This window comes from Rissa tridactyla, chromosome 11 (assembly GCF_028500815.1).
Source record: "Rissa tridactyla isolate bRisTri1 chromosome 11, bRisTri1.patW.cur.20221130, whole genome shotgun sequence".
In the NCBI taxonomy this organism is placed as follows: domain Eukaryota; kingdom Metazoa; phylum Chordata; class Aves; order Charadriiformes; family Laridae; genus Rissa; species Rissa tridactyla.
Window position 1 is genome coordinate 14,046,086 of NC_071476.1, and position 16,967 is coordinate 14,063,052.

Sequence of the window (16,967 nt, forward strand, 5' to 3'; positions counted from 1 at the left end):
TCATGCTGTTACAAAGACAAACAAATCATGCATTTCGTGAGGATGTGTAGAATGTGCAATATTTTATTTAAAAATCTGGATAAAGCTTGCAACAGTTTAACTGTAACATAGGATACCAGTTCAGGTTCTCTCTGACACAATACATGGATTTTGACCTCCCTTGGAACAGCATCATAGGAGGGAACAGAAATTCAATCAGCGATGGCAATGAGAGGGGAAGAGGGAAAGTAGACAGCACTTGAAATCCAGAAGGTGCATATAAGGGTTATTTCCACCCCATGGATGCTGGTAGTGCTTTATAAGTAACAGATACTGTTGACTGAGGAGTTCATTTTATCTTTACACTAAACAGAGCTCAGACAGCTGACCGTGCTGTGTCTGTGGCAGTTGGCAGTGCCTGACATTTCTGCAGAAGGCTTAGAGCTGGTGAAAGCCACGGTAACCTGTGGTGGCAGGTGAGCAGCTGCGTGACGCTCTCCCGGCGTATGCGACACCTCCCCGGACCTGATGCATCCAACTTTCTCCTTGCTTCTCCGCAGAAGTATCGGCACCCGCCGAGCTCGCCCAGTTTGCCCACACCTGAGCAGAGCACGGTCGCTGAGGGGGTTCAAATTGACGTTAACTTCAAGCAGAACCGTCCCTCTCGGTGACCACAGGTGGGCCAGGACCGGGCCACCAGGCAGGTCCCGGGGGGGGGGCTGCCGGGAGCACCCCTCCCGCCGCGGGCTCCGGCGGGGCGCGGGGGGGGCTGCCCCGGCTTTAGTCCCCGACTAAATTTCCATTTCCCCCGGGGAGCCGTGCCGCTGCCAGGTCCCCGGCGGCCCCGTGGGAGAGTGGGGCAGGGGGGGTGGCAGCCCCTGAGCACTGCCCTCGGCAGAGCCCCCGGGCCGCGACGGGCAAACGTGACACCCACCGAGAAAAGGTGTGTGAAAGTGTGGGAGAACCAGCAGGTCCCGGAGCTGGTTCCCACGGGTCTCTCCCAAAATGCATGTTACCTGGGTTTAATTGGGTTTGCACAGCATCTCTGTCCCCATCTGGCTACATCCATAGGCTACCGCCTGGTCTCTATAGGTATATACAGTCTATAGGCACACACACGTAGTGCTGCATCCTCTACATTCCTAGCGAGGCTTCATTCATATTTATGCCGCGATTAAATATTTGATCAAAGGTTGAACGCTAACGCAGAACAGTTATATTTTTAATGCACAACCCTTAAAATAGACTGTTTTGTAAACTGCAAGTGTCTAAAGATTCTCAGCGCAGCCTCCCCCCCCCGCCGTGCAGCCTCCCCCCAAATAATAATAATGCTGCAGATTGTAGAAGGATTTGAGTCTGCAGACAGAGAGAAAGGGATTAGGGCGAGAGCACTGGAAGTTAAATTGTGCTGCATATAAAAAATGGGCGGATTGGTCTCTAGATGAGAGCTTGGTACCACCTTCCTTTCTAAAATAAAATCTCTCTGGCATGAAGTCACAGCCTATTTCACATCCGGTTTACCCTGGGACGTATTACTACTGTCTTGGTAAAGAGAAAGCTTTTGTTGTATAGCGGCGGTTGGAATATTGGGAAGAGAAATTTGGGTGCCGAGCGCGGAGGAGCGGAGCAGCGGCGGCGCCGGCGATGGCTGAGGCGGAGTGAGCGGCGGAGCCGGAGCCGCGCAGCCTCCGCGCCGCGCGGGCGGGAGGGCACCCCCGGCAGAGCCGGTCAGCGCCGCCGCGGACCCGCGCCCGAGGGGCTCCCGGTAAGGGCGGCCGTCGGCTCCCCCCGCGCGCGCACACACCCGCACGCACCCGCACACCCGCACCCCTCCGGGCGCTCCCGGCTGCGGGCACCGCGTCCAGGCGCGCAGGCGGCTCCTCTCCCCTCTCTCCGCAGGTACCGCCGGGTCGGGGTGATTTTTTCCTATCCCTCCAGCTTGAAAAAATCCGCAGCGATCGATGGGCTTTTTAATTTATCTTATTTATTTATTTTTTAGCCTGGACTGATTTCCACCAGTCGTTTGGAAAAGGTTTTCTGGTTTTGGGGCGCTCTTTCTTTTTTTTTTTTTCCCCCTCCGAGGGAGGCGGTGGGAGGGGTGGCTTTCTCGGGGTGAGGGGGAAATACAAAGTTGAAATGCCGGGAGGAAAACAAGTCTCGATTTGCGCCTCAGAGATGGGGAAATCTCTCACCGGGGGTCAAAAATGCATCTAAATGCCCCCTTCCCTTCCTCCCCCTTTTTTTTCTTCCTTTTTTTTTTTTTTTCCAATGAGAGCTGCTGAAATTCTCTCAGAAGCGTGGCTCTTTCTCCCATTTTGAATGGGAAAACCAGAGCTGGTTTCACAGGCGGTGCGGGCTGGGGGAGGCCAGGGGCTGGGGGCTGCTGGTGTTTAACGCTCCTTGAAAGTCCTTGTTAACATTTGCTTTCTCCAGCTGCAAGAAACTTTCCTTCTCCAGGATTTATAGTACCTGTATAGGTTTATTGAACCGGGGGGTGGTGTTCGAGGGGGAACAGGCGTGGAGCTCAACAGATCAAGATAGTTCAGAATAATTCACTTTACGTTCTTTATCCTGAGGAGCCTTTTGCAAAGGCAGAAGTTGGCTGGACCGGGAGAAGGCGATTTTTGAAGCCACAGATGTTGCCTTTCCCTTTGTAAGGGGGCTGATCACAGGGCAAGTTAAGATGCAGTCTCGTCCCTGAAGCTCTTTATCCACGCTTTTCTGCCACATCCAGCTCTTTCCTATCCAGTTAGATTAGCTCAGCCCCACTCAATGCTTATCTGCCGATCATTTGCCTATAAACGCATTAATTGTATCTCATTGCTTACATGCCGCTTTGTAATGATATTTCATTGATTTAAATTGTCCCTGAGAGTGTACAGTGAATTGGGGTAGCTTTATTTAAAGGTACAACAACATTTCCATGGACAGTGCTTCATTTTCTTAGGCATTGAAAAAAAACTCCAATTCACTCCTGGGAAAAACACAGGCTTCATATTTTGTTGTCCTTATTTAATGTAATGAATGCTAAAAATCGACTGGATTCCAGCACACAGTGTGTGTACATATATATATATGTAAAGGGACCTGCAGCATCTCCTGAGCAATCAGGTGAATCTGGAACACTGATTCCACAAATATCGGCTAACTTTGTATTTTATGGTTTATTAGAAAGCGAAAGAAACCTCCTGAGTTGTGTTACTTTTTACTCAAAGGTAAACTGAGAGTAACTCAGTGAAGTCTGGAGAGAGGGCAGGAGACATTTGGAGAGGAGGAAAAGGCTCCTAATGCAAAAAGATTTCCTAGCAGCAATCAGAGACTGGTAGAGATTTAGGAGATGGTGTGTAGGTCATCAGCACATGGTTTGATTATGAATTGTGCCCTTTAGCCCAACAAAAATATTAGTGTGCATATATAGCAGCAGATCACAGAATCTGATCATTTTACTCCTTCTCTGATGCTACTATTTCAGAGAAGAGGAGAATAGTGGTATCTGTAGAAGAAAGTTGCTTCCATCACAACAAAGCAAAGCAGTGGCTGTGAGGGAAGCACCACTCTCCTCGGTCACGCTACCACGCACTGACACCTTCTAAGGGGTTTGGAAGGACTCAGCCTGGTTCAGGTCTAGCTAAAAACAATTACACTTGGTTATCTGGAAATGTTATGGAGGTGCCTTGTCACGTTTTCAACACAGGGGGAAACTGAGTATGAACTGCGACAGAGTTTGAGGACTGGAGCTTTAACTCATGCAAACAAGAATACACCCCTACCCTAAAATAAATCCCACCCCAAGTCTCTGTGTCTAAAAGAAGAAGGTAAACAGGAGAACAGCCAAGGCCACACTGCCTTCTTCTGAATGACATGGACTATAGTATTGTAAGGTCATTGTCTGACATGAATTATTCTGCAAAAGTTTCCAAAATCAAACATTTTTGTCCACAGTACCTGTTTTAATGTAGGGGATGTTGATGGTTATTTTCCTTCTAGTTCCAGAGCCGACCATGAAGAGATTCCTGGTGCTTTGTGACTGCCTCTGGGCCTGGGGCCTCCTTCTGAATGCACTGACTGAAAGAAGGTGGGGAGACACTTTTTAATACACGAACATATTTTAGAAATCTTTAATTTAATATAGCAGCATAAGACAAATACTGCATGGACTGCACTACTACTAAGTGTATTGGGGGAAGTTAATCCCTGTTCCAATCCCAGCTAAATCTAACTAAGGAAAGACTGAAAGAAAACTACAAATGGTTTGCGTAACATCTGTTTTTTAATATTGTGAAAAAAAAAAAGCAAAGGCTTTCTGAAACAAATTGAAACAAAACTGTGCAATCCACCTCTACTCTTATATAATGACTGCTCAGAAATACAAGTTTCTTTAGAGGGGAAAAAAAAAGTGTAATTAAGATTTTTTAAATCTCATTTACGTGCTATTTAGTAACTTTATTGTCCCTGCAAGCAGAGGCAAAGTTTTAACTTCTTGGTTGGTCAGGATTGTGTCCTAACTTAGTAGCTGTTCTCGCAAACCCGAAGCGGACCTTCCTGGTGAAGGGAGACTGCTTGGACAAAGAAGAATTTGTAGGCTCAAACCCTGTAACAGTTTATGTTTGAAAGACCACGCTGCACGGAATGTTTACGGAATGTATGTTGAAATCTAAAACCAGCATTAAGAACGATTTGTAATCATACACCACCTCATCTAACAACTAGTAGGTTAACTAAAGACTGTAAAGCAGTTTGGAGTATACTTGAAGTACTCTCTGCAATTCAAAATTCAGTAAAGGTGTTTAAGACAACTCACAGATCTATTTCTGTATTTTAAAAATATTAATGTCCTGTCAATAATGCTACCTAATGACCAAAAAGCAGTAGAAATTTTGGATTGTCAATAGTGATCCCTAAATCCCTAGTATTTGTGCCTTGATCTCCATAGTGTCTCCTCGAGCATTCGCAGCTCTAGATAAACTTATCCTCTGGCTACCTTGAAGATTTTAAATAGAGTGAAGTGGGCAAACGTTCATCTGCACAAGTGTTTCCTCTCGCTCAAAAAAAAAAAGAATAAAAGCAAGTGATTCATGTTACAATTGCTGTTTTGAGTAAACATGACATTTTAGAAGAAATACCTTTATTTTGATATTATATTAAGAAAGGTAGGATTTGAAGTATTCATTAATTACTTCATCTGGCCTAGCTACAGAATTTTGTGAAAACATGTTTATTATATAGATATGTGTACATATATATGTGTACATATATTTATTATATCTATAATGTATGCATGTGCATTCTTAAAGTGAGAATTAAAATGCACTGGGCTAGTGTTTAAAAATTATATGGTGTCACTATTATAATGACCTGTAGATGGAGTTAGTGCACAGTTTTTTATTATACTGTGGTTTAATATGAAAACACAACCGTGTACAGTCACTTTTTCCTCAAAATGTACACACCTTACATGAAATATATTTGTTTCTAAAGCCACTTTGTCATAGTAACTTCCCTTGCCTTTCTTCCAGAGCGCTGTTATTCCTTTATGATAAAAAACAGTTGATGAATCAGATAGTGTCTGTGACACAGACACAGAAAGACGCAGTCTCTCCATATCATTCTTCTTGTCATAAAAAGCCAGCATTAAGACTATTTTAATATGTGTGTTTTGAATGAAAAATCACAGCCCCTCTGGAGTTACAGGATACTTTATATGTACACAAATGTTCACATTCTTCCTGTTGTGACCATATGTTAATCAAAACCATCCCTAACGGTGCTTTTTACCTCTGACAAAATGGTGGGAAGAACAGGTAAGGGTGCTGACAAACGCGACACCCAGAATGGAAGCGGTGTATTGTACTGCATCCTTTCGACTGCACTGCCACTAGTCCATCTTTCTGATGCCTCTTCTGCAAACATACTCATTTATTTACCACTAAAATTTCTGAAGCATTTTTATATCCTTCTGCCACCTTAATCCTGATGACCTTCTGCTATCCTTGAGATATGTATGTACAGTAGATTGTTTACTGACAATGAGTGTTAATATAAAATTTAATCCAATGAAAAGTCCTGTGTTGCAATTCTACGTAAGGTGCGTGAAGAATGATCCTTTGAAAGAATGCTCACTGGAGGCAGCAGGCAAACTTGTTATTTGATAACATATAGGAAGCATACAAGAAAAAAAAATTAATGCCTGTGCCTTAAAATGCATCTGTAGGTATGAAAAATAAATATAAATCAACCTATTTTTTTATTTAGTGAAATTATATGATATGGCTAGAGGAAAATTCTTAGTATTTTTAAAAACTGTTAGAGATTTTGTCATTTTTATTAGAAGCAGTGATTTATATGCATTAAAACCCCCTGCAAATTGTTCCCTACAAAGTCACACCCTATTGAAATTAAAAAAAAAGTTAGTAAAACTTCTATGAGTGTCCGTTTTAAATTTGTAGTCATTTAAATTTGTAGTGATACTTACTCAAACCTGTACTGCAAAGTAGCTTGGAAGCATTTCCAGAGTACCTATATTCAGGGTATCTTTCCTCCTTCTCTCCAAATTTGATGCAAGTGGAATATACATGTGGGATACAGAGAGGATGTTTGACTGCTGCAGCTTACAGAAAACAATTTCATAGGCATTTTAATAGAACCCGATCGTTGCATGTAACAGTGTATTCCTTGTAAGATGGTCTTTGCTGGTTAGAGCAGGAACAACTGGGAGAGCAGAGCCCTGCGTATCGCCGGAGCCATAGGGATAACGAGCTGCCCAATGGAAGGATCACTTTTGTGACTAGACCTGATCCTAACAAAAGTTTTTGGCACTGCACTGTTCACTCAGTTCAGCAGCAACACGTGCAACAAAACAAGGTTTTGGAAAGCAGTGGTTTTGCTTTTAGTCATGATGACTACACGTTTATAATGGAAGTCTTCCCAGCAATGAATGAGAAAAGGATACTGGGTTTGGCTTTAAGACAACTGTAAGCTATGATTAAGGGAATCATCTATGACAGGGCATTTGGTAAAGATTTCAGATTTAAGAAAAAGGTTGATTCTGATGTCACCTACAGCAGACAGAAACCACTAAGCCCAAGGATTTCATTCTGATCTGTGTTGATGGAAGTAAGATTTTGGTAACGGTTCAAAGAGCTTAATTTTATCCTTGTTCAAGCAAAATTTCAGGACCTTTGGCTAAGTTAGAGATATACTTAGGGATCTGAAAGTGAAGCTTTATAGACCTGAGAGATTTCCATATCAACAGATAGTTTTATTACACATTTGTAAGGAAAAGTTGGAGATATTCCTCGAAATCTAACTGCTAAAGGAAAATGGGAAATAAAATAAAGCAAAATTATATGTTGACCTATGAAAATGCACACTCACTTGATTTACTTCTATATTCATACGGAAGACATCTCTGTATTTTTTAATCTATGTTTTAGCATTTAATTTCAGTACTTAAGTGTCGGTGTTCTAAATTATTGTATCTTTCTTTGTGTGCAAACCCTTTATAACTATTAAGAATTAAACACATTATCTTTTGCTGACAAATGAGCCTTTTACTGAGGAACACATACTAGAATATTATAACCATTATATATGATTATATATCAAATAATGAGATAAACACTAAGGAACTGACGTTCTATTTGTTCACTGTTTATAGAGAGGCACTGCTTTTCTACAATTTTACAAAAAATGTACAATTTAAAGAAGAAAATGTTTAAGTAAAAGAACCCTATAAAGCACTACGGTCTTGTTTTATGGAGGAGATTTTGTGGCTGTAAACCAGTATAAGGAAGATTAAACAGATTTTAGAATTATTTTTGTAAGGTTATTGGTGGATTACTGTTTTTCAGTGTTAACTGTTCTGTATTTCAGCTATGGACAAACCTCATCACAAGATGAACTTAAAGACAACACCACAGTATTTACCAGAATATTGGATCGTCTGCTGGATGGTTATGATAACCGCTTGAGACCAGGACTGGGAGGTGTGTTGTATTATCATTTTCAAGGTTACCTATTAAATAGAAATCAGTTAAACCAATGTTATTTTTCCATTATATACTTGTTTTAATTCTGTTTCTAGATACACATAAAATACTGCTGATATGTAATGTCCATTTTTAAAAAATGCCATGCCTTTTCTGTCTTTCACATACTTGGTTTTCTCACACTTATACCCAAAAGAAGAAGAAAATGGTTCACAATTCAGGACGACCTCTGGATACATATTAAAACTTTAAATGTATAAAGAATAGTAAAATATGACCTGTGACCTGAGAAATGACAAGTTTATGAATCAGGCCTAAACAGCACATCTGTCTATGACTACCTTCGTAAGAGGATTTGGTTTTAAAAGCAAAAGCATTAATCAACCTCAGTCATAAAAGTCTCACAGAAGTTTGTAAGATGTTTTTTTTTCTACTTAGGTATGTCACAATTTGTTTCTGTAACATTGTGCCTTCACAGCTTGCTAAAACATCTTTCTTCTGCTCTTGGTGCTGAATCCATAAAAAGGAATAAAAACACAAAGCAATTACATCTTTATAAAAACGTTGTCACAAAGCCTAATCTTTATCAGCATCCCTACGTTCACTCTTTGACTTCTACTGTGACACAACCCCAAAATTGGGTCCTAAAAGCTCACTGTTCACAAACATGAAAGTTCTAAATATACAAGCACAAATCTGTTCTTTCCAGTGCATGGAAAGGTTGGTTTTACTTCTGTCAGATGTCTTTTTTTTTCTTTTTTCTTTTGGACTCTTCAGGTAAAATAAAACAAAGAAACCCACCCCACAAAATGTAGCTCAACCTGTTTTCGTATAATAGCTCTCAGAGGAACTGCATTATAAGAAGAACGAGGTATTACACTAAGAATTCTTATACCATCTCCTGCGGATAAAATGGAAAGTAATTACGAGTAAGCTTATTCTGTGGTCTGAGGCTATCATCTTACAACAGTTCTTGAATTGTGAGCCAGCTTCTTCAATGGTTCGACTTCACCAACTTCAAGGAATGGCTAAAGATAAAATTCTGTCCAGAAATTATTGATTAACACATTTAAAAATGGGTTGGTCTGTAAATTTTCGTATGCAATTTCAGATAATACACAACAAAATAAGAATCACTTCTTACTTTTATCTACCTGTAGTTTTGCCTGCTTATTTGTAAACCCTTGGACTAGTGTAGAAACAAATGCTCCTTAACCTTTCATTAATGCAACTGTACAATTCAGTCTGCTACTACATACAGTATATACACATAGCAGAGAAGGCAATAAATAAATGAAACACTGTAAAACAAGTAGAGTCTGGTACATGTTTACAAGAAAAGTCTGAGCACACGATGATTTCTTACATGAGTTTTGTAGCTATTATGATTTGTTTAACAGTTACTAGAAGAGCAAACAATGGGAAACAAGGGAAAGGATTTGCTCTCATTCTCCACATTGCAATTTAGAGAACTAAGTGCATCGGTATAGGTTCTTCCGTATATGTGTTTATATATAATGTTTCTGAAGCCAGATTACAAGGGTGTAGTGGGAGAACAGGCCTGCGTACGTCATGAAAGGATCATCTAGTCCAGTTAAAATTTACTCCTGACAGAAAGATTTTTTAATGTAACTGCTTCTATAGGAGGAAATGAGTCTCTTCATAAACTTTAACAGCTATTTGCATCATGATCAATTAAAGGTATAGATTTCAAAAACCAGGGACAAACTTCTAGGCCAATGTTTTAAATTCTGGTACCAATTTATAATAAAGGCTTTGCTCAGGAATTTTGAAATTCACCTCTGCAGAACCTTCTTGCTAAATATGAGCTAAGAACCTCAAGATGACTCAATTTTGACACTTTGTATAATGGGAAATATATTCTGAAATGTTCCATATATGAAAATGTCCAATCCAATGAGAAATCTAAACCAACATGTCAAATACAGCACAGGTTTTGGAGTTGGAAGTTCAATAGCTTTCCGTTATTGCATCATCTATTGATGGAAATTTTAAAATGTTTATGGAAGAGCAGTGGTTTCATTTTTCTTCCCAACATCAGTGATGGCTTCTTACTAGATATTTCATACAGAACACAGTTTTTATCTACTCTAAAGGGAAAGGTAAGAAAGCTACCAACAGCATTTATATATGTATATAATTAGGTCTAAAAGTCATTCATTCCATATTAGCTGTGATGTAGCCATCAGAGAATTTAAGAGACCAGAGACCCTCATACATATATGTTATGTTGATAAATTTTATGCTGTTAGGCACAATGTAAATCTGTACAACCGATTACACTATAGCACTCTTCCAATTATCCACATCTGTCTGTCCTGTTCTTTCTATGCCTTCTAAGAAACAGCAGATGAAGCAAAAACATTGTGTGGTAGCGTTTCTTCTACCGAAAGGGGCATATTGCAGAAAACCCTCTGCTTGTCCCTGTATGACCTCTCCTTCTGTAGTGCAGTTTTTCAAATATATACACCTACAGAAAAGAAAATTCTGTGCATGAACACAAGCAGAAAAGAGAAGTGCTCTTTCTCACCTATGGAAGAAAAGGCAGATTATGGACTTTCTTCCATCAGTTTATTTGTTTCTCCTTCCGCTGTGTTTATGTATATGAATGAAGAATTCAGTGACAAAAAGGTATGTTTAATGAAAAATTGTAATGAATTGTGAAAGAGGTTTGATCTTGATCTTGCTCTACTCACTTGCAGGAGGAATTTCCTCCTTTTTGAAATAAACACCATGATATTCCTCTATCCCAAGTTTGCAAAATTCCTATTAGTGTGTGATGAACAGTTTCATTGTTTGGTAGAAATATCCTGGTGAGGCAGATGAGGCACCATGAAGCCCGGAACAAGCTCTTGGAGAGATCTCATTACAAAGATACGCTGTTGGAGCTATACTATATATTAATTAGAAAGCCAGGTTAAAACGTGGAGCATTAAGATAGTGAAGAATTTAGAGGTGCTGTAGTTTGAATCACTCTTTCAGCATGCATGGTATCAGTGCTAGATTAATATAAATCCTCCCTTTCCTTTTTTTAGATCTTTTGAGGTATCACTTCAAAAGGAAAACTAAAAAACATGTATGCTGCATAAAGAGTATGGGAATGAAAATTATTCATCAGATCACCCAATACGACCATATCTGAAATTAAGTGAGCAGCTCAGGGCATTTTGCCATTAAACAAAGAAGGAATTATTTCTCATTAACAAGAATATAAAAAAATGGAATATGTCACCCATAGGGAAAAATTACAGTGATTGAATATGCTCGGTATTTAAAAAATGTCACTGTGGCTAAAATTACTGATTTTTCTTTAAAAGAAACACGCAGGACTGTATTATGCATTGGCACATTTGCACCTCTTATCAATAATTATTGATATAAATTATGTTATTTAGATGTTTGTCTCCTTCATGTGTGGGCACAGTCACTTAGTCAGACATTGCTAGGAAATAGCATCTGTTGTACCCATCCATAAACATGGACAAATAACTACATTTACAGTTATTTATGCCTGGAAAATAGAACCTTCAAAATGAATGTAAAAACGTTCTGAATCACACTAGAGGACACCTATTAACTCTATGAGAGGATAATAATTTACAAAACGCAAGGAGAAGGAATTGCAGAGAGTAACATATTGAAGCTGAAAAAGAGGAAATGACGTTAGATACTAAGGGAAAAAATAAACAGCAAAGTCATTTAGGTAACAGCATAATTTTCTGTGGGAACTATCTGGATCCTAGAACTACAGGTGATCAAAAATAGGCTAAATAATAAAGACGCTGTTCTCTTTTCAAATACACAATCCTGAACAAAATAAGGTATAAGAGAGCGGTGGGAGGGACTCAAATAAGGAGGAAAATTCACTTCAATGCTTGGTGACCTCTCAAGTAAACCGCTATGTCTACAATGGGAGTTTAAAAGAATTGAAAAGCAACGAAAAGGGATGGAAAAAGCAAGTTCCTCAGATAAACGGATATGCCAGTGCCTTTTGTTCTGGGTTGTCTTCGTGTGGGGAAGAGAGATGAGCCCTGGGATGCCACCATGGCAGATTTGGAGTGCCACAGTGGAGAGAAGGCGGGCTTGCATAGGGCAGGTTGGTTGTACCTGGTGCTGAGATTCATTAGCATGAAATCAGGTGCAGCTACAGATTTCTTAAAACTATCACCTTTGCAGTGCACACATCCTGTCTCTAAAACCATAGGATATCATATGGTCTGTGACCTTTCCACTTAGAATAATTTTAAATGTGGTATATCCCTCTGAGAGGGATTTTGTAGTAGAAAGGTTGTTTAATACAGAACTAAGAACGAGTTTGATTAGGCAGACCAGAATCTTCCTAAGTGAAATTTGCTTTTATAGTTGGGTCAGATGCTCATTAGATCATCCCAAGTAGATTATCAACATTACTGCAGTATTAGACAGAATTATACTTGTTTTATGCTATCAGTGAAAGCTATTTGTTGATCTCTCCTGTGTGATGTTTATCGAAATTGAGTGTGACTGTCCTTAAGTGGAACCTCAGTCCATCTCAGGCAATTCATTACTTCCACAGAGTGCTTATATTTACAGTGATGGAAAATAAACCTGACAGTATGATGTTAATTAGGTTTTAAAATTCAGTTTTATGAGAACATTATCTATAAATATATGATAAACTTACCTCTTGGTGATTGAGGTCCCAATGGAAATTTTTAGATTTGAACTCATATCTGAGCTAACTTAAAGTTTAGGGAAAATATGGGTTTGGTCTGCATGTGTAATAAAAATTTAGTTAAACCTAAAAGTTTCTACTCCAAATGAAAAGAAAGTCCTATACTGGACCCCTACATGTAATTCTGGAAGTGAAGAAGGACTAGAAACTCTATAAAAACTGAAAGAGCTGATTTTGGGCTTTTTTCCACTCAGTAGGCACCACATTGATGTAAAGACAACTGTGAAAAGCCATAGGAGACCCCAGGAAAATTGATTTAATGCAACAGAAGGGAGGTAGGGAGGATATGAGCAGCTTTGAGCTGTTACTTGGCATGGGGAGAGCTGCCATGACACTGCCCAGCTCTCAGTAAACCCTTCCCAGCAGCACAGACTGCAGCTGGGCAATCACAGGGCAGCTCGCTCTCACCCGTCTCCCTTTTGGTCTCTACTTTTACAAAAGCAGCAGCACAAATTTCTTATGAGTGTATTTGTTGTGGTTCTTCAATCAAAATATTTCATAGGATGCAGCCAGGGTGATTAGTCGACATGCCTTTTTTAGTAACAATAGCGTATGCTATATATGCATCTAAATTCCTCTCATTCAAAACCATAGGAAAAGTCATCTATGTTTTAATAATTACAGCGCACTCTTACACAAGACATGAAGGAGGAACAAGTGCATTACGAAAAAAGATGGAATTAATTTAAACCACCAAAATGTGCAATTCAAATAAGCCTTGTGCTCCAATAGGTCAGAAAGGGAAATAGTTAATGTATAGTTTCCTATGATAAATAGGCTTATTTCCTGCTGTTTAAATAAATCTGTATTTGTTATTTTGTTCTCATTTTGTAATCCAATCACAATTCTAGCACTAATGAGCTCCCTGGGAGTTTAAATCAAAATATTTATTGTTATTAATTTTGAGAGTTTACGTTAGTCTAGCATCATTAGCGAAACAAGTAGTTGTAAACAGTGAAATTACAGTAGTTCACGTTGACTGGTGCCTCCATAGCTATACGCAGATCGGTTGCCTGAGGCCGAGTGTTCCAGAGTGCCTAGGTGTGCTACTCAGTTGCTCTTTTGCTGATCAGTGACTACTTGGACCCTCTGGTTGCCTCATGGTAAAACTCGTAAGTCATTAGTAACTTCCTTGGGTTTTTTTACTGGAATTATTACATACGCTACAGATATCCCTATATTATTTAGTTCTGGTTCATGAGATAGAGGTTATAGTCAAGAGACACGGCTAACATGTCTTTACAACTGATGGATTTATCCTCAGCAGTCCAATCAGCTCCTGACCTGAGCTTGTTTTGTTCAATGACTTAGAATTGTCTCTAATTCTTAGGGATATTGTGAAGGTTTTGAATATAGCTCAGGATTTGAGGTTCCTGAAAAATGCATTCTGAGCATTTGAAGCACAGTTTAAGCCTTCCCATGGCAATCAAGCTGCAAACTGAACATGGTTAACCTTGATTCTAAATATATATCCCAACTGTATGAGTAAACACATGTCCTGTGCAGGAGTGACTCACAACTTCTGAAGCTCTTAACAAAGCACAGCTGAATCATCTAATTAGTAAAACAGTAAACAAAAAATTCAAAACTTCCATATGGCTTTGGAGGGGCTAATTTTTTTCTGTGCGTGTTCATACACATTTTTTCATTGCTCTTGAAAATAAGGTACATATCAAAGAAAAAAGAAATCATTTGGTGGTGTGTACGGTGGTTTTATCTGGATTTGAAGAGACTTAGGATTAGATGCTCTGCAAAATTGTAATCACTATGAAGGTAACACAGTCTCTTATGAGTTCACAATCTGAATTTTCTGTTATTACTTATGACATGCCACTTAAATTATTTTCAACCTTATATAGAAATGAAAGGCATCACTCTTTTTTCTGATGCCTTGGAAATCTTCCATTTTACTGCCAAAGCCTTTAGTTTCCATTTTGTGTCCTCAAAGTGATTTCCTTAAGCCTCAGCCTCTCTACTATGACCATATGTCTCCCAAAACTAGAATTCAAGATACCATTACATGATATGCTGCTAAGTCAAAGAGTATATTCTGTGTTTGTGCAAGATAAACGAGTTACCTATATCATATTAAATAGTCTCTCTCAGAGCTGGGACTCTGAGTTTATACCACTAAGGGCTGAAAGCATTGTGCCTGAGGAGCTTCTAGCATCTTCTGTCTCCTAATGACACCAGTGGAAGTGCCTCAGTGGAAAGGAGATGGAGAGATGGGGAGTGAGGATGAAAGATCTTCAAGGGAGCCATTTGAGCTTCACCTTTCAATACGTAAAAGGCTAATAGGTTTAATGACGGTGATAGTTTCTGAGTCTTAAGAAAAGGTGATACAGTAGCTGGAACTTAAAGAATCCATTCAGCAACGTTTTACTGGACCTTGCGAAATCTCCATCTTCTTTTTCTGCCAGCTGTTTTATACAAGACCACAGCCTCTCGAAATTTAGTGAAAATGATGAGCTGAAGCAGAGAATACTTTTTTTCCAAGCCAAGTAACTTCTGGACAACCATATGCTTCTTCCAGTAATAGAAGGTTAAATTCTCACTGTGAACTACTTTAACTCCAGAGCCAATCAGATGTCAAGAGAATATTTAAATTTCTTTAAGTCAGTAGAAAAGCTCGTAAACAATGATAAGGCCACCCATTAATTTCACTGGACAGCCAAGGAGGAAATTTCACTTCTCCAATGCTTTTGTCAATAGTCACTGTAGTTTGTACATGTCTCAGACACAGATACAAAAAGAGTATTATTAGGCAATTCAGCCACATCATGGTATTTTAGTTTATATGGTTATGAATAATACATTGGAAATTTCATGCTTTAACTTTTTTAATGAGTCCTGGAGATTACTTTTGCTACCACCTAATTTTTGCATTAATTTGCTAACAGAATACAAGTGTCATTCAGTGCATTACTAGAGTGACAGCAGAATCAGATCTAATGTTACATCTTGATTATTGCTGTCTCACAAAATGAGATATTTTATTGTATATATATTAAACATTTATTTTAAACTGCTTACATTTATGTATACTTAGAAGTTGTAGGCTTTTTTGAATGAAAGTGAAAAACCTGCATGTGCATTGTAGAACACTGATTCTCATTAGAACTTTTGCATTGGATACAGAAGTGTATATTGTTATTGGCTGCTTAACCTTGATTCCTTATTTCACTCTTCTTCTGTCAGAACTTTCTCGTCAGATGGAGCAAATCATATTTAAACAGTCCAAAGTCTTTTGAAATCAGGGTTGTATTAAATTATTTTTTAAATGTAATTATTTTATATTATTTAAATAACAGTTATTTGAGAAATGTATCACTCCTTCCATATTTGAAATTTCTACCAAAACCCCCACGTTGGCTTGTACAGCACTATAGCAAATGTATTCAGACTTACGCCACTGTAAATTCTGAAAGCTGATGGGCTTAGCTCCACTCAGCACTGTTTGGATTTATGCCTCCAGGCGGTGTTACTCCCTGCAGCCATATTTAAATCAACAGACTTATTTTGATATATGCCATCCTGGGTGAACATTTTGTGTTGCGTGGCCTAGAAAATACCAGTATGTTCAGAAGTGACTGATACTCTGCGTGTGTGTCTAGAGAGGGAGGAGAAGAAGGGGGGAGGTTAAGCTGGTGCGTTTCTCAAAATGCCTTTAAACAGTAGATCTGCAAAAGCCAGATGTTCATCTCTTTCTGGAGATCAGCACCATTTTAGGTGTCTCAGACTCAGCATTTGTGACCTCTAAAATCGTTAGGTTCTTCTGAAGTGGCCAAGGGCGTTGTGCCACGGAGCAAATGTACATCCCCAAAATCACAGAGAAGTCGAGCTTTATGGTGTAACGTATACACGTAATCTGTGTTAAGTACACATTATAGATTTCTGAATTATTATTTATACTAATCTATCATTGAGGCCTGTAAAACAAATTTGGTAGTTTAAGGGAAATCTAACGTTAGTGCCTGCATCCATTTAAAAAGAAACCCAAAACATTTACAAACTACAACATTTATACAGAAGTCAAAAATTGTAGTAGAGAAGTTTAGCCGATATCTATTTGGAAAAGTTTTAACTCCTTTTTATTTATTGCAGTTAAGGGTAATACAGCCATTTCTAACTCGTGCCAATAAAATATCTTTATGTTTTTATACACCGTAATGTATTCTCTCTCTCTTCCTTCTCTTTTCCTGTGTCTGAATATAATAATACATAATTCATAAGGCCAGGGTTAATTATTAGAGACCTTCATTTAG

At 39.0% G+C, this 16,967-nt stretch overlaps 1 protein-coding gene across 1 annotated transcript in view; it reads left to right on the forward strand.

The window, feature by feature from the left end:
* Positions 1–3,966: 3,966 nt before the first annotated feature.
* GABRA1 (gamma-aminobutyric acid type A receptor subunit alpha1) overlaps positions 3,967–16,967 on the forward strand; it is a 37,298-nt gene continuing 24,297 nt past the window's right edge. The window contains exons 1-2 of the mRNA XM_054217230.1: positions 3,967–4,054; positions 7,852–7,964. Coding sequence (XP_054073205.1) covers positions 3,981–4,054; positions 7,852–7,964 — 187 coding nt within the window. The 5' untranslated portion in view covers positions 3,967–3,980. The remainder of the gene's footprint in view (positions 4,055–7,851; positions 7,965–16,967) is intronic.